The following is a 20,015-nucleotide window of genomic DNA, read 5'->3' as shown; positions in this document are numbered from 1 at the left end:
GGATGGGTAATTGGGGCTCTGGGACACGTGGGTGACTGGTGCTGCACTGGAGGATGGGTAATGGCACTGGGGGCCTGGGGGCTGCACTGGGGGATGGATAATGGGGGCCCTGGGAGATATGGGGCTGGGGACTGCAGTAGGGAACAGATAAAGCAGGAGYGGGGGGCATGGGGAGCTAGGGACTGCTCTGGTATATGGAAGCCCTGGGGGACATGAGGGGCTTGGGGCTGCACTAGAGGATGAGTAATGGGGGCACTGGGGAGTGCGGAGGACTGGGGCTGCACTGTGGATGGGTAATGGGGACACTAGGGGGCTAGGGGCTGCATGGAGGGATGGATAATGGGGACATTTGGGGGTTGGGGGCTGCACTCCGGGTAGGGAGATGGATTCTGGGGGTACAGACTCCTATAGACTAGGAGGTAGGGGATGGGTAAAGGGGCATAGCTGGAGGCTGTAGTGGGGCATAAGGGGGTCAGTGGGGGACACTGAGGGACAAGTAAGGGATGGGGACTGCATTGGGGGTTGGGGACACAGGGTTTAAGGCATGGATGGGGGCAGGATATATGGGAGCTGCAGTGAGGGGGGTTGGGGWCAATGGAAGGCAGGAGAAGGGTTGGGGAAGACTAGGGGTCACAGGAAGGATGTAGGGAGCATGGGAAGGATGTAGGGGAGCACTGGAGAGCCTGCACGGGATGTGGGGTGTGTGGGAGGGATGTACGGGAGCACTGGGGGGGGCTGCAAAGGAGTTGAGTTCATTGGAGGGATGTGGGGGAATACTGGAGGGTGCAAGGGAAGGATGAGGAGCAAGGGAAAGATAGGGAGCAGCACTGGTGGAAAACAGGAGAAGGTTGGTGGAATAAGGTGGGGAGGAATGGAAAGCCAGGGCATTGGAGATGGGGTGGAAGTAGCAAAGGCTCTGAAGGGGCCAAGATGGGGAGAAGGGCAAGGGGCTGAGAGAGGCTCTGGGAGCTGTGCCAAGATGCTGAGGAAGTTTTTTTTTTGGGGGGGGGGAGGATGGGAAGTGCTCAGAGAAATGCTGGAGGACAGGAAGGGTTAAGGGGTGATGAAGCCTGGGAGACATGTTAAGAGGAAGAGGCACTCCTGAAACTCTGTTTGGATCACTGGTGTTACTATCAAGCAAGGGACAAAAATGGAGACATTGGCAGCCAGACCAATGGCTTGGTTATTTGTAGGGAGTTCCTGTGCCTAGGAGTATTGTTTAATTCCAACTCTAAACTTGGCTGAGTTGTAGACTGTGTTTTTTGCTTTGCTTTGTTTTTCTTTCACGGGAATAGAGAAACACTGCTTTCTGGCTATGTAATCATCCCATTGGGGTAGGCAAGTAATAGGGAATTAGAGCTGGCCGGATGTCAAACAAGGTAACTTGCATGGCTTCCCTACTCTTCCCCTGTAGTCTTTGAGAGAAATCACAACTGCGTCATCTCTGTGCATGGTCACAGCTGCCTTTCCTTTAGCAGGGGGAGTCTGTGCACATTTGCAACTGCCTCCCCTTTGGTGGGGAACTAGTGTTTTAGTGGTGGGTGAGCTGATTTTTATTGTAGTTTGTGATCACTCTATGTGAAAGGTATGTAATTCTCCTCTATTTCATCATGWTTTTTAGCCTCTGAAGTCAAATAAAAACTTTTTCTCAATATTTTTTCCTGTGGTAAGTGGATGTGTTCATTAAGGCAGTAAAGTGGGCTCTTTTGAACTGCTTTAGTGTGTGAGGCATACAGTGAGGGCATTTATTTTTTTCAAAATCTGAGTGATAGGTTTGTAGCCTGTAATGATAGCTGTACCAAGTCTCTGACTTAGCCAGAGTCTTCAGGGGAGTGTGGCAAGGAAGGGTCTGAATTAGGACTCCAGAGCAGTGAAACAGTGAGCCTGGTTTCTGTGGACCRCTCTTTTCATTCCCAGTGCCGCGTACAACTGATCTCTGTCCAGTACCCAGCAGATCAAAATACAATGGGGTGCTGGTGCCATGGGCCCTAAAATGGCTGCTTCAAACTTGAAGAGTAGTTGTAGGAAGTGTCAGAATGCCATAGGTGTGCAAGTGGCCTGGGCACTGAAAGAAAATTGTGTGTCCAAACTGTGCCTTGTCCTTAGAATAYAACATTTCCACAAAGAAAGCTAGTCAGTTTGTGAGCAAGCTAAAGTCTTTAGAGACAAAATATGATGTTTTAAACACAAAATAACTAGTCATCTTGCTTTAAAGTGCTAAATAGGTATGATTGTASTCTTTATTGCACGGTAATGTGTAGGTAGCGTTATACACTGCTGTCTATAGCTGACCTCACTAATTTACTCTGGTAAAGTTTTAGTGCCTTGTTTCCACTGTGCTTTTATGAGGGGCTGGCAAGCATCCACTGTGCATCCCAGAGTGAGGGTGTGCTTTTATTGTGAGGGAAGGCACAATCCGCAATTGTAGGAGACTGGCTTATGATGGTCTTTTTCTTATGAGGGGAGGTAAAGGGTGGAATAATCTAGTGCAATAATTCCTTAAAGGGAGGTCTCTGGGCTCTTGGGAGGCTGTTCTGAGTACTGGGTGGGTCTATTCTTTGAGCATAAATTTCAAGTGGCAGAAAGATATTCTCCATTTTGGGATGGAGAAGGAAACTGCCATAGAGATTATTCCCTGAGTGCAGGGGAGAGTCTGGATGGGAGAGGAAGTCTAGGGAAAAAGCAGTCAGGTATCTTCATGGAAATTCTGGGAACTGCTTAGTTAGGATCTGAACTTAAAGAACAGTAACTTCTCCTGTAAGTCCCATGGTGGGGACTTACTTAACCCTAGTAGACAGGAAGAGGTATCTGTTAAGTTCACRCATTCTTAATCTGTGCTGACGTGAACATACAGGCAAGCTGCTAAAAGCTGTAGGCTCGTCTGCTGCTCTGTGGGAGTTCGGTGCATTACGTTTAGCAGAATGAACCCAAACAGACTCTGGAAGTTGGGGCTTGCCTGGGGCATTTCGTTGACAGCTTGCAGTAAAGAAGGCAGATGATAATTTCTCAAAGCTTTCTGTAATTTCTTATTTGTATTTTCTAGATAGGATTTTGAGCATCTCTAGCTCTCCAAAGCTTGATTTAACCTGTTCTTAGCACAGACATAGTTGCTTCAGTAAAAAACATTATGGTAGACAAAGGACATCCATTTTCACTGTAGTGCTACGTGCAGTTAAACTTCAGCAGCAGAACCATGGGATTTGCACCATTTCATCTGCTTGACTGAAAACAGGGCCATATCCACATGAGGAGGAGTTACAGCTGTGCACTGTGAGGAAGTAGCAGTTTCTCTTGAATGTTCAGATTGATGATGAAATATTAATACTCCCAGCTGAGTCACCAGCCAGACCGGACTGGGTCTCTTTTTTTTTTCCTAAACTGAAAGTTGTAAAGCTACATGAACTTCTTAGTCTGGTTTCCTGAGAAAATGGGGCTTATGTGATATTGCTACTGTATGTGGCTGTTTGCATATTTCCTGCTTATGCCAACTTCTGAGCTTGTGCATCTCTTAAACAAATCAGATGAGGCAGAAATCTAAAAGTTAAATTTCTGTAAGTTTCATGAAAATAAGTACCCTGGGAGAGGAGAGGGGGGAAAAAACAACAAAAAACAGTTAATGGCCCCTAGCGTGGGAGACTGCAGTACAAACTCAGCTTTTACTAGGTGTAAGAGAATCCACATGGGGAGATTACCTGTGAGACACATTTGTAGGAAGCTGGTGCCCATTAACCATTAACACTGGTGCCCAAAGAATAGCTATCAGAGTGCACCTGTGTGGGTGCACAGTTGATAGGGACTGAAATTCTGATGTATTTCAAGCAATAATAAAGGGTGAAAATAATTGAAGCTGTAAAATTACAGCTATATTGTTTCTGCTTAGTGCAAGAATTAGCTACTTTGAATCCTATTTCTACTGAGTAAATAGTGGGAAACTGACCTACCTCGAATGTGTGATGAGTCACCTCTGAGCTGGGGTTAAGTCTCTGCGTGGACTACGGCTGCATTTCTCCAGTGAAATCTGTATGCTCTGTAAATGTGAGATATCATAAGTGGATCAGAGCCATCTTAAGAGGGTATTAGAGAATTGTCATTTGTAGAGTGAGGATGGGCAAGTGTGGTGCCCAAAGCTGCCCTGCCCAGGGGAAGCTGGAGCTCCCCCTTTTTAACTTCTGCAGTGCAGTTTTGGTTGCTCAGACTGTCTGTACCTGGAGTGCCTTTCCCAGAAGCAGCATTACAAACTCTCTTGTTTGGCCAAACCTTGTTTTACAAGTATCTATCTCATCTGAGTCTCAGTTAAAGTTTTCTGAATCTGAATTTAGATATGTGTGTGAGCAAGACCTTGTGAAGAGACGCACTACTGAAGGATGGATAAAATGACAGATGAACTGATGGCAGCTCTTGAGGCTCAGCTGTGATTCTGTTAGAAGGAATTCATATTTTCTTCCTGCTGTAACTGAATCCTTTTTGCTCCTAGGTGATGTTGGAAACTACTATTATGGTCAGGGACATCCAATGAAACCCCACAGGATCCGGATGACCCACAACCTACTGCTGAACTATGGCCTCTACAGGAAGATGGAGATATATGTAAGTATAGGGCTGGTCATGAAGAAAAATGTGTAGGAAAGGTCTTAGTTTACCTGTAAGGTTTTAGCTGTGATGCTTCAGACTGTCATGTTCTCTCTTGACAAGCCAAAGAAGAGATGTGGGGGGAAATAGTTGAGCTGATACATTTCTGCTTTTTTTCTACTTTCTTGTCGTGAGGTATTCTTTGCTGCAAATAAGCTTTGGAAACTGGAAAATGGCTGTCCTCCTTGCAACTTAAATGTTTTCTCTGTCAACATATATGAAAAGTTCCAGTCTCCAGTAATTCCTGCCTTTGAAAATCAGTTTCTCTTCTTTATTGCTGCTGTTTTGAGTTTTCTGATATTCCTGAGAGTAAATCTGAGATTGGAGATGGGAATTAGGGAGAGAGAAGAGACAGGTTTTCAAACAAACGTTGCTTGCTTTTTTCCTTGCAGCGTCCTCACAAGGCAAATGCAGAAGAAATGACCAAGTACCACAGTGATGACTACATAAAATTTCTGAGATCTATTCGCCCAGATAACATGTCTGAGTACAGCAAGCAGATGCAAAGATGTAAGCTATGTATATATTGGTATAGTTTCTGCCAAATATAAAATTCTTGCTTCCTGGGTCTACTTTAGAGAATTGGGTTAAAAATAGTAGGAGGAAGTCCAGGAAACTTGAATATCTCCTAATTTATTTTTAATTTGCCTGGCAAATCAAGCATTTTAGAAATAGTTCTGTCTCTTTTGGCCTTGTGTTTTAATGGGAGCTCTTCTAAGCTATCTTCCTGGCTCAGAGATGTCCGAACTACTCTATTCATGTGCTGCATATACTTTGTGTCATTGCTTATCTTTAACCAAAAGATATTCAGGTGAGAAAGGGTTGTGATTCCCCCCTTCCCCCCCCCTCGTTAAAGAAGGCATTTGATTATGTCCAAAATCTGCAGTAGCACTGAAGGATTTTTCAGAGCCCAGAGAAGGGTTTGGAAATACAGGTCTTTTAAGTTGCATAGTGATAGCTGTCCACTTTGTCTGTGTTAGAGTGGTAGATTTTATGAGCTAATCTCTCATTCTAACCTCTTGAGTCTGTGAAAGTACTAAGAATCTCTTTGCAACTTTATTGTTAGAGAAACCTTTTTATGGCCTCTTTGCAAGGCTGTGCTGATGTTCTTTGCCAATTACTGTGCAGCAGATTAGGTTTCAAGCTAGTGTAGACAAATATGGAGGGAAGGTTCAAAGTTCGTTTAAAGAGTATTTTGATCATGCACACTGTAGTCTTCGAGAAGAAAACAGTTGTTAGTCCATGGGGTTCATTTAYGTGAAGTAAGTGTAATATCCAAATTGGAAGAATTACAGGCTCAGGTCTGAAGCAGATGCACTTGAAAATCTGGTACAAACCGAAAGGGGCAGGATATTTAGGTGCAAGCACGTGAGAGGAATGGGTAGTATGGTTCATGAGTAATATATGTCAAAAGACTTCCTGCAGAAAATAGTATGCCTTAATGTACTAAAGTACATATTTACACAAACTGAACTGTTTACCCCTGAAGCTGATATGGCTCATAAACACCCACTCTTCTCTCGCTGATAGTCAATATTTTCTGCACTGTGCTTTCATGGAAATGTTTTTACCCGAAGGAGGCAAAATATGAAAACTAACAAAAAACATATGGGAGATGGATCTTTTCTCAACAAGACCTGCAAAATACTAGCCTCAGCCTAGTTAGAGAACTAGCTTGGGAGGCTCAGAACAGAGATTAGCAGTACAGGAGACATGGTCCCCACTCCCAAGTACAGTGGCAGGTCTCTGTAGCTTACTTGGTGCTCTGACATCATTTTTGAGGAAGGAGTAGGTGCTGGGATTTCCCTAAGGATGTTCCCACCTTCTGTGTTGAGTTCTGTCTGGTCACTCCCCCAGACACAAAGCTCCTCACCTGCCCAGCGTAAGGAAGAAGGAGCATCTGTGCCTTGTATCTTGTATCAGAGCTTCATGCCTATAACTGAATGATTGGCTCCTGTTGCTGATAACCTCCCTTTATAGTGCTGGCTACTTTGAATGGCTTGGTGGGAAAAAGCCTATCTGTCTTCTGTTTACAAGAGTAGCAGCTCATACCTTTGCCAGGTATAGTAGAGGGAAGCCTTCAAGTACTGTCAGTGTTGCCCACAAAGTTCTGAGGGGCGGTAAAGGTAATGAGCAGTGTCTTTAATTTTATTCTGCTAATGCCTTGCTCTTTATCTGAGGCCTCGGGAAGGCTACTCTGTAACCTAAAGGGCAAGAAACTTAATTTGTTGTAATGGGAAGCCTGTAGAAATTGATGACTTAAATTCTTCTCACTTAACAGGAAAAGCTTCCAACCACCTCTTTGAATTAATTATTTCAACTCTGCCGCTTGCTGTGCCCTGCTGAAACAGTTGGAAAGGCAGGAGCAATTATTTCCTGCTGGGTCTCCTGATGTGTGCTGTCCATTTCAGATAGCTCAGTCCTGAATTGAAACCATTTAAATTCCCTTATCACACCATAAAATCTCTGTGGAGTCTATGTACTGAGGAGTTTCTCATGCTGCAAAGATCTGTGCTATTCGTTCATTTCTCATTAAGCATGGAAGAAAATATTCTACAGATGTTGTTCAAAAATACTGATCTTTTTGTTYGTAAAAGCATATCTTAGATTTGGTGCAAGTTTGTTGTTACCATTCTTATTTTTAATTGTGAAACTATTTACARTGAAATTTATCCAGGCCAAAATGATAAGACTGCCGAGAACTTAAAAGTTGACTGTCCAATATGAAGTAAAAGGAATATACAAAGTGTAAAAGAACAGATGTGGATGTAAATTCCTCCCTGAGTACACATAGTTATCCACTCTCTCCCTGCTTTCCTCCAGCAGTGCTGGCACTATTTGCTTTCTCAGCTCCGTGTCAGCAGTACAGCAGGAAGTGGGAGCAAAGATCTTTCCCGCTCACTGTGGTGAGTTTGGGTGGTGATATGGAGCTTAGCGTCAGCTCTGTAGTCCCCGAAATGGCAGCACTCCCCCCAGCAGATGCAGTGCCCTATCCCTCGGGCTGAAGCGCAGAGCCTGGGGGCTAGGCAGCACTGCTCCTGTGAGCTGGAAGCTACCGGGGACGTGTCCGGTTCTGTTTGTCGCCTGCGTGGGATTGCAAGGGGCCCTGGCCCCCATTTTACAYCGTTTGTGTCACGTTCCTCTGGTGACCAGCATGTGCTGCTGGAATTGAACAAAATACTGTAAATGTAAAGTCTCAACAAATGTCATTCAAGCTACTGCTAAGGATGTGTATCAGTGTTGTATAACAGCCTTTRTCGATAGCATCTCTTCTCCACCCACTCGTTTTCCGACGTGATTTGGCTGATTGCTGGGTCCCCTTGCAGCACGCTCCGGCAGGTGGCGTGCGTCTCTCGCTGGAGCTCTTGGAACCTGCTTTCGTGTTTTCTGACAAAGCGTAGGRAAGTCAGGAGCATCTTCCCTAAAGTAGCAGTGGTAAACCTTTTTGCCTCATTGGGAAATCCAAGGTTAATTGCATTAACTTTTTGTTACATGCATATGACAATTTGTTTGCTCAAAATGTTCGATAGCTTATCTGCTTGGCTTTTAAATCAGTTTGGTGGTACAGGCTTTGCCATTTCTTTGTGGTTTTCTCTTACTAACTCTTTTGTATTCTTTTCAAGTCAATGTTGGGGAAGACTGCCCTGTATTTGATGGCTTATTTGAATTTTGTCAGCTGTCTGCTGGAGGCTCAGTTGGTAAGCTCACAAGTCGTATGTGCTTCTCTTCTTCTCTTAAGCAGATGTATGTGATATATTTCTGTCTAGGAGAGAAATTTGTTGTTAACGGTAATGGAGAACTTGTTGAAGCCCTGTGAGCCTATTTCTGATTTCTTTAAAAAGCTAGATCTGTATTTCTTCTCATATGAGAAGGCTTTGCATATTGACAGATCCCTCTGCATTTTTTAAGCATATCTTCACTAGTCCAAGTTACTTCAGTGAATATATGAAATCTCTGAGTGATGTGACAGCACTGCAAATGATAACTTAAGAACAGCAATGAGAGTTTAATAAAAAAATCCATGTGAGGCATCTTTCTTGTTCATAAAAAGCCTTGTTCCAGGTCAGTGTAATGTGGAAAGGAAAACTACTTTTTTGYTGCTTTTAACAAAAAGCCACTTGTCTCTGAACATGAGGCAAAATAAGATTGGAAGGGTTTCAGTAAGCTCTCTGAAAACTGGAACATCTAAAATGCTTTCACTGTTTTCAGATACTTTGTTGCAGAAAGACAAAGTATTGCGGAACTGTATTATTGTACATAGGCGTTAAAACTTTGTGGCTGCTACTCCCACAATGACATCTAGAAATTTTTATTTCCTGTAGCACACTTTAGCAGTTATACAAGTACTGACTACAGCAGTTTTTGAAATAGTTATGGTCTCTGGTCCCAAGGTTGTAGATTCCACAGAAAATATCATTTGTTTTGGTCCTGGGAGACTTGCAAAATTGCAGAAAGTTTGTGAAGGAGCTGGAGGAAGAGGAGTATTTCCTTTGCCTAAATGCATATTTTGTGAGGGCCTAAATATATGTTAGATAAAACCTTCCATTACAATTTTTGCTTGAGGCAATGAGAAATCTATACTACCTTCAGCTGCGACCCAAGCTGCAATGCTGTGGGTTCGTTTTTGCAGATTTTATGCTCTGAGGCACAAATGGGAAATGGTCAAAGCTTTGTGCAGGCAAAGTAGAGGCTGAATTTCTTTTCCCTTGCCTTTTGTTAGTTTGTCAAGATATGCAGTGTTTAAAACTTTGTGCTTTGCAAAATCCCCCCCCACACACACACACACAAGCAATGATGTGATTGTAAAGGACCTGTGTTTTGCCCCTCAGTCTCTGTCATGAGTCCTTTGCCCTCCTGCTAATATTTATAATTCTTCTCCCTACAGCCAGTGCTGTGAAGCTGAACAAGCAACAGACAGATATTGCTGTGAACTGGGCAGGAGGCCTTCACCATGCTAAGAAGTCAGAGGCTTCTGGCTTCTGCTACGTCAACGACATTGTCTTAGCTATCTTGGAGCTCCTAAAGTACGCGCAGTACTACTTACCACTTCCATTTGTCCATTCTGCTGCATTTCCTCTGAGTTCTTAGCGTCTTCCCCCATAATCTGGTCCTTTTGTTGCCTTTGTAACTGTGTTTTCTGGGGAGGGTTTAATCAGATATCTTTTGGGATTCAATGCCCTCTCTCTAGAAGGAGTCTCTCCAGTTGTGGCATTGTGCTGTAGGCAGGTTTGGAGCAYTGTCTGATTGCTTTTAGACCATTCTCTCCCCTCTCCCACAAAAAAGGGGCACTGCTGTAAGATGTGCCTGTTAGTTCCCACCCTGACAGTTTTATGCTCAAGGTTTGAGCATAAAACATGGAGTCTGTTGGTTGAATCTGCCTTCAAAGATCACTTGYAGCAATGAAGGCCACTGTTTTCCATGATAATTCTTTTCCACTGCTGACCAGGCACATGGCCATTCTGCACACCTCTTTTGCTTTGACTGCAGAGAGACAGCTGGCTGGTAGCTGTGCAGCTGGGGGATTAGCACCATGTTCTTTGCTCTCCTCCCATTTGCTCTGATGGTGAAGGCAATTTCTACTCTGAAGAAATGCAGCATTTTGACTCCCTTCTGATCCTAGGTATCATCAGAGAGTGCTGTATATTGACATTGACATTCACCATGGAGATGGCGTGGAAGAAGCTTTTTATACCACAGACCGTGTCATGACTGTGTCCTTTCATAAGTATGGAGAATACTTCCCAGGAACAGGTGACCTGAGGGTGAGAATGAACGCTTAGCAAAAAATTCCATTGAAATTTGTTTTCTTCCATTTCTTTGTTATCATACTAATTTAACAAAAATCATTGTTCTGGATTTTCCTGCTTTAAATGTTTGCTCTCAAAATAACATCCCTTTACTGAGGGGGAAATGTGTGTATGTGAGGCAGCTGGCTTGACTCCGGAGTGGGTGCTTTGTTCCTGTGATCATGTATAGCCTGTACACTAGTAAAATCAGGAATTGAATATCAGTCATTTGTCAGCTTCTGGTGTGATTGTGCTCAGAAGAGTGTCTCTGAAGATGGCATCTTCGTCATCTGTAGCTGCTTGCAAACTGAGTTTGGTCACAGGAGCTTTTTGGTGTATATTTATCAGGGAGTGCTTTTGTGTGTGTTGGTGTATCTTGGCATTTCCTCCTATGAGTCAATTCTGCACTTAATGAATCATGTGGTATTACCTGTGGCACTCTTTCAAGTTAGATACAGGTGTGGTTCACTTTGACTGCTGCGGTTGCCAGAATGCCCTTCTCAGGGTTGAAAGGTCCCTTATTATTTTACGCCCTTTTTAGTGTAATATGGAATTACATTCTTCTGATCTAATTCTTTTGCCTTTCACTTGCGAGTGATTACCTGTTGAGAAAATGATTGTGATGTAAGCTGAATGTCGAGGTGGTTGTTTCAGTCCCTTTTCTAAATGTAATCCCACAATACTCTCAGGCTTTCAGCGTCTAGGTAGTGAGTTGAATAGTGAGGGCCAAATGCACCCACTTGTGCCATGTTGCCATGGCTGTACCACGGCTCTGTTGGAATCAGCTGACTCTTGTCCTTTTATGCCAAGACAGTATTTGTCTCAGAGAGTCTAGGCTTAGATTTGGATAACACTGATAGAATCCCAGGCTTCCATTTCTAAATTGGCACATGTTTTGTGTTTTGCAGTTGGTTCTTTGGTGACCTTGTTGTCTCTCCTATCTTTCTTTCTGATAGGATATTGGTGCAGGCAAAGGCAAGTATTATGCTGTCAACTATCCCCTCCGGGACGGAATTGATGATGAGTCGTATGAGGCAATATTCAAACCGGTAAGTCTTTGCTGAGTGATTCTTTGTAGGGTGCTGCTTTGTCATCTTGGTGTCTTGGGGAGACACTCTTTGGGGAGATTGTCCTCCATTATAAGATTCTTCAGGGCTATATTCCTGCCTAACAATTGCAGCCTGTCATCTGTAGACTTCTATTTGTAAGAGCCTCAGTGTTATCAGTATAGGGGAGTCAACAGCTGTGCGAACACTAGGGATGTCTTCATGTTGCTTGCTGACATGGACATTACTGTGTTATTGTGACACTGTCCTATGGAGAGTGTTTAACAATGGATTTCTTGTTTAGGTGATATCCAAAGTGATGGAGACTTTCCAGCCTAGTGCAGTTGTCTTGCAGTGTGGATCGGATTCTCTGTCAGGGGACAGGCTGGGTTGTTTTAATCTTACCATCAAAGGTAAGAGTACAGCATTCACACAAAGYGGCCAGGCCAGGTCTGTGGTCTTGAGGGGCCGGAGCTGTGCAGTAGAGTGTCCGTGTTGAACTGGCATAACTAATATTGTTAGACTGCATTGAAAGTTTTTTTCTTCCTTATGCCATAAAGTTACGATCTTTTYCCCCGCTGCCTTTGCTACAGGTCATGCTAAGTGCGTGGAGTTTGTAAAAAGTTTTAATTTGCCTATGCTGATGCTGGGAGGAGGTGGCTATACAATCCGTAATGTAGCTAGATGCTGGACCTACGAGACTGCCGTGGCTTTGGACACTGAAATTCCGAATGGTAATTCTTCCCTGGAGTCTTTGAAGCAAGAGTAAGAAAATGACTATCTAGTGACAAAGCTCAGGGAAATTATGTTGCTGTGGGAGGTGTAACAACCCTGAGCTATTTCACTAGCTCTTGATTATTACTGTGGAAGAGTTTTTGGAAAACCTGATTTGTAGTAGCTGTTCTTGTTTATATTTTAGTCCTGTAGCTCTCACCTCCAGCAAAAAGTATCCAGCAATCTTGCTGTCTCTTACTGAAATAAGGTGGCCTTCTACTGAAAAGTTTTGTGTATGCTAATAGTGTTTGACTGCCAAGTGAGCTTTGACCTCACTGTTGCCAAGCTGTCTGCTTTGATCTGAGTTTTGCCTATGAGAACTTCAGCTCCTACCTCTAGGGTAATGCACTTGTCTTTATGTTGCACCGAAGGGCAGTGTGTATGTGGTATTTCACTACTGGTCCAATGATAACTTGGTATTTGCTCTGTTTTGACTTTTCTGCAGAACTTCCATATAATGACTACTTTGAGTACTTTGGGCCGGACTTTAAACTCCACATCAGTCCCTCAAACATGACCAACCAGAATACAAATGAGTATCTCGAAAAGATCAAGTAAGTGTTTGCTTCTCTTAGTAAGATTGACATCTTTTGCTGGGAGCYTCACAGCTGTGGATGGCTGATGAGGTGTTCCTTTCTTGGCTGGATCTAGGCAACGTCTCTTTGAGAATTTGCGCATGCTGCCTCATGCCCCTGGCGTCCAAATGCAGCCAATTCCTGAGGATGCTGTTCAGGAAGACAGTGGAGATGAAGAGGAAGAAGATCCTGAGAAACGCATTTCAAGTATGTACTTGCCTTGGGCATGACTGCATTGCCTTGCTGGGAAACATGCTGTTCAGAGCCTGTGAGTGTCAAAGCTGAACAGGATCAGGAAGCTGGAGAGGTGCACAGGCTCTAAGCTGAGTTACTCTACTAAAGAGAAGAGGATGTATGATACAGATTTCTCTTTTGACTCTGGAGTCCTTCAGTTTGAATCACCTTTGTGATTGATTTTATAAGATCAAGCCCTGATGCTAAGCTTTGCAGGGCAGGTAGATTCCTCTCCCTTGAGGAAAAGGTACTTTTGCCAGCTAATTTCCATAATGGAGGAACCTAGGCTTTAATGTGAGAATTTAAACAATTACTGTGGATGCAGTGACGGAGTGCTTTCCAGAAGACTGGCATGTTTGATCCCAGAAGTTGCCTTCCACAGTGAAAATGCTGATTTTTATCAGCATTGGCTGATATAAATAGATTGGCTGATGGCCTTTAGACCTGGCAGTCAGTCTTTCTCAGTGTGAGGTTGGTTAACCTGCCTAAGCTGTCAAGTCTAAACATCGCTCTGTGCCTAATCCAAGATCACATATGGCACTTGGATCTTAGGCATAAGCAGTCAAGAGTGATCAGTTAACAGATAAAGCAGGTAGAAAGATTTAAGTGTTTTTGTTGTGGCCTTATTGTGACTTAATTAGGCTCAGTTCATTCCAGTGTGTATATGTGCTTGGAGAAGTTAGGATTTGCTGTCTCCCGACTTCCAAACCTGCTGAAACAACCACTTGTCCCCTTCATTCTCAGTCCGCAATTCTGATAAGAGAATATCCTGTGATGAAGAATTCTCTGACTCTGAAGATGAAGGGGAAGGAGGCCGCAAAAATGTTGCCAACTTTAAGAAAGCTAAGCGTGTGAAAACAGAAGAGGAAAAGGAAGAAGAGGAGAAGAAAGGTAAGCATGAGAGCTAGGACTGGAAATCCTCATAGTTCCATGGCACTTTGTCTGGCATGCATATACCTTTGACTCACTCGTTCTTTCATGGCTTGGGATGTTTGTTCTTTCTGAAGGACTGAGGGGAACTCTATTTTCAGATTTTTAATTTGGGCTTAAAAAAAGTCAGTTCTGGTCTAACAACCCCTCTCCATTTTCATGTCCCGTGTCCCTGCAGGCTATTTTTCTACAGCTCTGCTATATGTCTTTTTTTTTTTTTCCTGTTTTAGATGAGAAAGAAGAGGAAAAAGCAAAAGAGGAGAAAGCAGAACCCAAAGGGTGAGTCCTGTATCCTGGCATGGTAGTTAAATATCTGCGTTTGTATTTCCTTATGCATCTGCTTATGCCCATGTTGGGATGTTAATAACTTGCGGGGTCGAGGAGAGACATGGTTGTTTGGATGACTCTATCATGGATTTGTGGAGGAAGGAGTTTGCATGCATAGAACAGCATAACTGATAAAGCACTGCAAGAGCCCTCAATGAAAAGGGCTTTAAAATCCTGGGTATTCATTCAGTAACATTCTGCCTGTCAGCGATGCGCAAGTTTTAGATGAAGCTTGACATCAAAGTATGGTAAGTGTTTTTAGCATAGGCCATCTAAGCAGCATTCTTTGTGTTGTGGCTCTGGCCTGCTGTTGAAGCTTTGGCACAGCCTGAGTTGTTTGTCTAAAGCATATTCTCTACTGCTTGCTTTCACAGGGTGAAGGAAGAGACTAAATCTGCCTAAGATGGCTGCAGCTGGACAGTACCTGTCAGTGCGTAGTTATCATAGGTTAGCTTCTCTGGTTGCCTCCCATTCCACAGGATTTATATTTTATATATGTTTCTGTATATATTTCTATATAAATATATAAATGACTCAAGAACTGTAAATTATTCCTTGCTGCACTCCGCTGGGAGCAGATAGGGAGGATTCTGCGGAGTAGACAGACCTGCACTGCCCAGAATTGGTGACTGGGAAGTTTCACTCTTGCCTTCCACTGCCTCCTTGGTGTGTCTTTAAAAAATCACTTCCTTCCTTTACTTTCTCCTCTAAAATAACCACCCTTGAAAAATAATAATTTAAGTAGAAGTAGTATTTGCATTTCAGGTTAGGTGGAAAGATGGCCATGAAATTTTTGTTTGTTTGTTTGGTGGGAGATAGGAGTTCCCAAATGAAGCCTGTGAGAGACTGACTTTGGTCTTCAGTCTGATTCYACCGTGGCAAGTAACTGCAAGCTGGTGCCACTTCTCAGGGTCAAATAATGCAGTTCTTGAATAGAGTTGGCTACCTCCCTGCAGCAAACTTGTGGAAAGAGATGAAGCAGCTTAAAAGCAGATCTGAAAAGTGCTTTAGTGAATCAACCCAAGAGCCCTCCAGGTGTAGATCTGGAAAATACAAAATGAAAATCACCCTGATGTGGTGGTTAACATTTTCCACGATCTTGCAGTCAGTGTGGCAGCATTATGCAGCTCAAGTAAGAGAACAGATGAAAGTTTTATACATTATTTTTTTTTCTATACCAATGCCCCTCTTTGCAGGAGGAGGGAGGGGGAAGCGAGTTACTGCCCGTTTGGCCTCAAACTTTGCTTTCCCTGCTTGTTCTGCCCTTGGCTACACATGTTGTAGTGTGCTTTCTCAGTACTAATCTTTGTCCTAGGCTGAAACCACTGCAGAAAACCCCAAGTCATCTAAAGCCYAGACCACACAGAGCCCAGTTGAAAACTCTTGTCGACATGGGTCACTCACTGAAAAATTTTCTGAAGTGAAGTACAAATGTTTTCAAATTGAGCCTTTTCTCTCTCTTGCTGTCAAGGCCAGTAAATGTGCAGAACCTTTTTATCTTGCAGTCTGAGCTGTTATCTTTACAGGGAAACAGCAGATGGGGCTCTGTACTTTTTTATAACTACTCCTCTTCCTACTCCCACACATTATCTCACCCCCAAAGGTCTTTTGTGACCAGAACTGGCCTTTTTCTTGCATCTCACTTTTTACAGTTGGTCGTTAGATGAGCTTTCTGTGAAATGCTTTGCCGAGCTCCAGATTTGCAGAAGTTTTGCAGGCAGTTTTGACTCGCTGCTCTCCTTTCTCAGGGGGATTCCTCTGTCCACAAGAGGATCTGCACCTCCCACGGAGCGCTGCTGAGGGTTTCAACTCTAATAATGCTGCTAACTTAACACAGGTTATTTTTTAAATGTTTTATTTTTTTAAATGCTTTTTTCCCCCTTTTCCACCGTGAGTTTTTTAGTCTCTTTAAATCTGAGTGACATGTCACTCCCGCTCTTCAGTGTTTGTATGTGAAACGAGAGAGATCAGTGTATCTATCTTTGTGTCTGGGGGGAAATATTGTGGTTTTTTAAAGATGCTTTTATTTTGAATTTTGAGAATCTTTGTAATAAAACTGGTACATTTCTATGGTTGGCGTGAGTTTGTACTGCTTTCTGCAGAGAGGAAATGTTAGGTTAGAGTGGGAGTTCAGTTTGTTTTCAGTCATTGCTGGAAAATGGTGCAGTAGCTTGATCATGATCATGATGTAGTATAGATTCCAACAAAAACAAACAAAAAAAGACAGCTGAAGTGAGGCTTTGGGGAGAAAGGGGAGACATAATTATTCCCCCCCCCTTCAAGAAGGGGGCTAGATATGTTGGCCAAAATTGATTCGTCGAAGCCTGTTGCATTTTATGTGAAACATACTCTGTGCTTCATGTAAAAGCTTGCTTCAGTTCCTTTTGTAGACTTTTCTCCACTTTATAAAATAGCCTTGAAATTATCCTCATGACTCTTCTCTCCAGGAAAGGTAAGTGGAAATGCCATCGGTTTTGTTTGCTCACATCTCTTCCACTAAGGATTACAGGGTCATTCTTTTCTCTCCTGCCTAAATTACGTCTGGGTTTGCATCCGGCAGCGTTGCTGATGATCACTGGGTTTGCGGTTTGCTCAGTTTAGTACTTCATGCAGCTGACTCTTGCTTTGAAAGCAATGCTAATCTGGAAATAGAATCATTAGTTAYGGGAAGGGAGCATTTTTTGGATGAACTTAAGTGCTTTCTTTCTGCTATTGAAGTGAAAAAGTTTCTTTAATGAAATTAGGAGCAGGTTAATTTTGCCTTGCAAACTGCAGACTAAAGGTTCCTAAGCCACATCTTCTGTTCATGTGGTTAAAAGAAAAGCTTTGTGTGGCACCGTTGATTTTCATGGCTGTAATAATACTCCAGTTTGCTTATTCTGTCTTCATRTAGCAGACAATACTCAGAAGAGCTCAGAATGCTCTTCTCTTTCAACAAAAATAACCGTACAATTCAAGTCCCCCCCTGCCCATGTGCCACTGCCGTCCCTCTCCTCCCTGTTTCAGCGGTTCTTAAAATGGCTGCCGCGAGGCCGTGCGGTGCCGAGCACGGCTCGCCCTCTCGGATGCGCTGAGCCCGGGATCTCAGCTGGAGCGTTCTGCAGCTGCGCCTAGCACGGCGCGCAGAGCCATCCTGCAAGCTTCGAAATGCTGTGCGGATCRCATCGCCTCTGTTTAAAGGACCAGCTTTGGCCCCTCAACTGCTGAATCTGGGAGCAGGTCCCTTGCTTTAGGTTTGCACCGTTGATGGGATGTGCTGCATTAAACTGAGATTCARACCACTTCCATCTACCTCAAGAGAGGCTACAAGAGAGTATTTCTCTTCCCTGCACCAGCCTTTAGCTTACCAGGCATGGTGCCAGCAGTGGGCCTTACTTCTCTCTGGACTCCTCTTTGCCAGCTGAAATAGCAGAGGCAGCTGATTGATCAGGGAATTAGAACTAGGCCACCAACTGAAAGAGACTGTAGACTATTGCTACAGTCAATAAGCTGGCAGCAAGAGCTCTTAATGAGGCTGTAACCTTCATGCTCTGAGCTGCTGCAGTGGGGTAGTGCTCCTGCCCTGGTTTATGCCTAGCTGGTCTGTAGCCCTGTACAGATCACAGTAGAAATGCTCAACATACCTGCTTTGCCTTCATTTTTTTTTCTTTGGAAGTGAATCTTCCCTCCCAGTGCTTAGGAGGATGCAAATAGTTACAATCCAGCATGTCTCTTTAGGAGAGAGCAGATTTTATGCTGAGGCTTTTTTCTAAAGTATTTATGCATTAAAAAAGAAAAAAAATACTGAGGAACTTCATCTAGAAGCCTTTGTGGGAGGTGAGCCCACTCTTTACTCAAAAAGGCCCATGAGAAGTTTGGGTAGACCTCTAAGAAAGCAGAGGYCTGGAGCAGCTAGATGAACAGTGATCCTAAGGTAGTGGCAAGAGGCTTGTGTGAGAAAGTCCTTTGTGGCTGTAGCTCTGCATCTGCTGCGAGTCAATTAACTGCTAGCAGAGCTTGGGCTAGAGTGATTAAATGCAGCAGCTGGTGAACTAAATCAGCAACTGCTATCTTCACTGGCCCTTGTTTGGCATCCGGGACAAGAAGGACTCAAGCTCACCCATAAAGGGGTCACCATTTATTCCTTTCAAATGTTACAATAAAACCCATACAGCTTTTTTAGGAGTTAGAAAATTGCAAATCAAGTGTTTTGGCCATTAAAAAATTATTTACAGAGAAAACAACAATGCTTCACATTATACAGCTGGCATACCCCCTCCCTCCACCCCCACACCCCAAAAGTTATATCCCTTAGAAGCAGAATTAAACACAGCGGACTTACAAGCTTTATGGTTTTAAGCCAATAGTAAGACATTATAAAAAACTAACCAGATTAGCTTTTAAACCATTGGTTTCTATAAAAAGCACGAAATACTTTAAATGAAGTCAGAACCAGGAATGTGAACTGAGAAAAAGAATCCATTGAACAGTCACTGGCTTGCTGGGCTTCAAAGGCTGCTTGGAAGATAGTGAGAACAGTCAGGAGGCCAGCAGAGATACCAAGGCATGATGTAAAAATCTGGGTTCTTATCAAACTGTAAATTCCAGTTATGTCCAGGATAGTCTTCCTCCACAGTTTTAAAGGATTCAGGTAAAACTACTCCAAGTTGTAGTGATGGTGGTGGGAATCCAGACCAGTTTTCTAACAGGAGAGGGGAAGAAATAACTTGGGGTCAATTTTAGAGAGCGTTTGTCAGTTCTACGTTGAATACGGAAGGTGTGTGGGCAAGGCAGCGAGTCCGTGGTGTTACTGGGATGAAGAGGATGGCATAAGAGTCTTAAGTTAGGACAATACCAAGTGGGCTCTACTCTTCCTTCTGCTCAGCTGCTGCAGGAGTTGTTGTAGGCTCAGGCCCTGCAGGTTTTGAGGGCTCCTCTGGTTTGGCTGTATCTCCCTGGCTTTCCCCTGGCTGCTGCTTCTCTTCCTCCTTGGCTTCCCCTGCTTCTGCATCCTCCCTCTTGGGCTCAGCTTCCTGCTGCCCATCAGCAGCAGTACTGCTCTCCCCTGCACTGCCCTTCTCCTCTGCTTTCCCTTCCTGCGGAGGAGCAGTTGGCTCTGTGTCGCTYGTGGAGCAAGCGGGGTTCTCCTCTCCCTTGGTGTCTGCTTTGCCTTGGTCCTCAGTGGGAGAGGACACAGAGGAGTCCCCAGCTTCTTTCTTGTTCTTCCTGAAMGAGATCCCGCTCAGCTTGAAGGACTTCTTGAACGAGAACTTCTTCTTCTTCTTGGGGGTGTCTTTGGGGGCCGCAGTGCTTTCGGGCTTAGCCTCCCCGCCTTCGGCGGCAGGGGCAGGCTCGATGGCGTCCCCGCCGCCCGCCTCGCCCTTGCTCTCCTCCTTGAGGGGTTCAGCAGAGCCGTTGCCGTTCAGGGGCGCAGCCTCAACGCCCACCTTGGGCGTCATGTCCCCGTTGAGCCTCACGTGGCCGTTCTCCTGCGGAGAGCAGCACAGCACCACGTTAGGCGCCGCGGGAGCCGGAATTCAGCACCCCCTTGTCCAAAAAAAATAAAAGAGAAAACCACCCCAAACCCACCCATTCTGCAGCCAGCGATGGCGCGGGAGAGGCTCAGCCGGGAAAGCCCAGCCTGCGTGCACGGCGCGGGGGCTGCGCCGCGGGGAGCGGGGTGCACCGAGCCGGGGCAACGGGGGTGGATGTGCACCGAGCCGGGGCAACGGGGG

At 44.3% G+C, this 20,015-nt stretch overlaps 3 protein-coding genes across 4 annotated transcripts in view; 2 read left to right on the top strand and 1 right to left on the bottom strand.

The window, feature by feature from the left end:
• LCK (LCK proto-oncogene, Src family tyrosine kinase) overlaps window positions 1-1,992 on the top strand; it is a 12,798-nt gene extending 10,806 nt beyond the window's left edge. The window contains exon 13 of the mRNA XM_085313758.1: window positions 1,918-1,992. Within this exon, the coding sequence (XP_085169884.1) occupies window positions 1,918-1,992 (75 nt within the window). The remainder of the gene's footprint in view (window positions 1-1,917) is intronic.
• Window positions 1,993-4,450: 2,458 nt separating this feature from the next.
• Window positions 4,451-16,371, top strand: HDAC1 (histone deacetylase 1). Of its 2 annotated transcripts, XM_085313775.1 has the most exons (14): window positions 4,451-4,587; window positions 5,022-5,139; window positions 8,253-8,327; window positions 9,515-9,653; window positions 10,250-10,391; window positions 11,372-11,464; window positions 11,766-11,874; window positions 12,055-12,195; window positions 12,681-12,789; window positions 12,887-13,017; window positions 13,789-13,935; window positions 14,205-14,253; window positions 14,676-14,748; window positions 16,050-16,371. In XM_085313775.1, exons 1-13 carry the CDS (start codon window positions 4,513-4,515, stop codon window positions 14,701-14,703), a joined length of 1,356 nt encoding a protein of 451 aa, XP_085169901.1. In that variant the 5' UTR covers window positions 4,451-4,512; the 3' UTR covers window positions 14,704-14,748; window positions 16,050-16,371. The 2 variants fall into 2 exon arrangements, with proteins under 2 accessions (XP_085169901.1, XP_085169900.1); XM_085313774.1 differs by having other exon boundaries at window positions 14,676-16,371.
• A 2,032-nt stretch (window positions 16,372-18,403) lies between these two features.
• Window positions 18,404-19,767, bottom strand: MARCKSL1 (MARCKS like 1). Its single transcript, XM_085313773.1, has one exon. The coding sequence runs from the start codon at window positions 19,737-19,739 to the stop codon at window positions 19,146-19,148; it is 594 nt and encodes a 197-aa protein (XP_085169899.1). The 5' UTR covers window positions 19,740-19,767; the 3' UTR covers window positions 18,404-19,145.
• Window positions 19,768-20,015: the final 248 nt, after the last annotated feature.

This window comes from Rhea americana, unplaced genomic scaffold (genome assembly GCF_003343005.1).
Source record: "Rhea americana isolate MKP2758 unplaced genomic scaffold, rheAme1 scaffold_396, whole genome shotgun sequence".
NCBI lineage: Eukaryota > Metazoa > Chordata > Aves > Rheiformes > Rheidae > Rhea > Rhea americana.
Note: the sequence above shows the minus strand (reverse complement) of the source record. Positions and strands in the feature narration are given on the sequence as shown.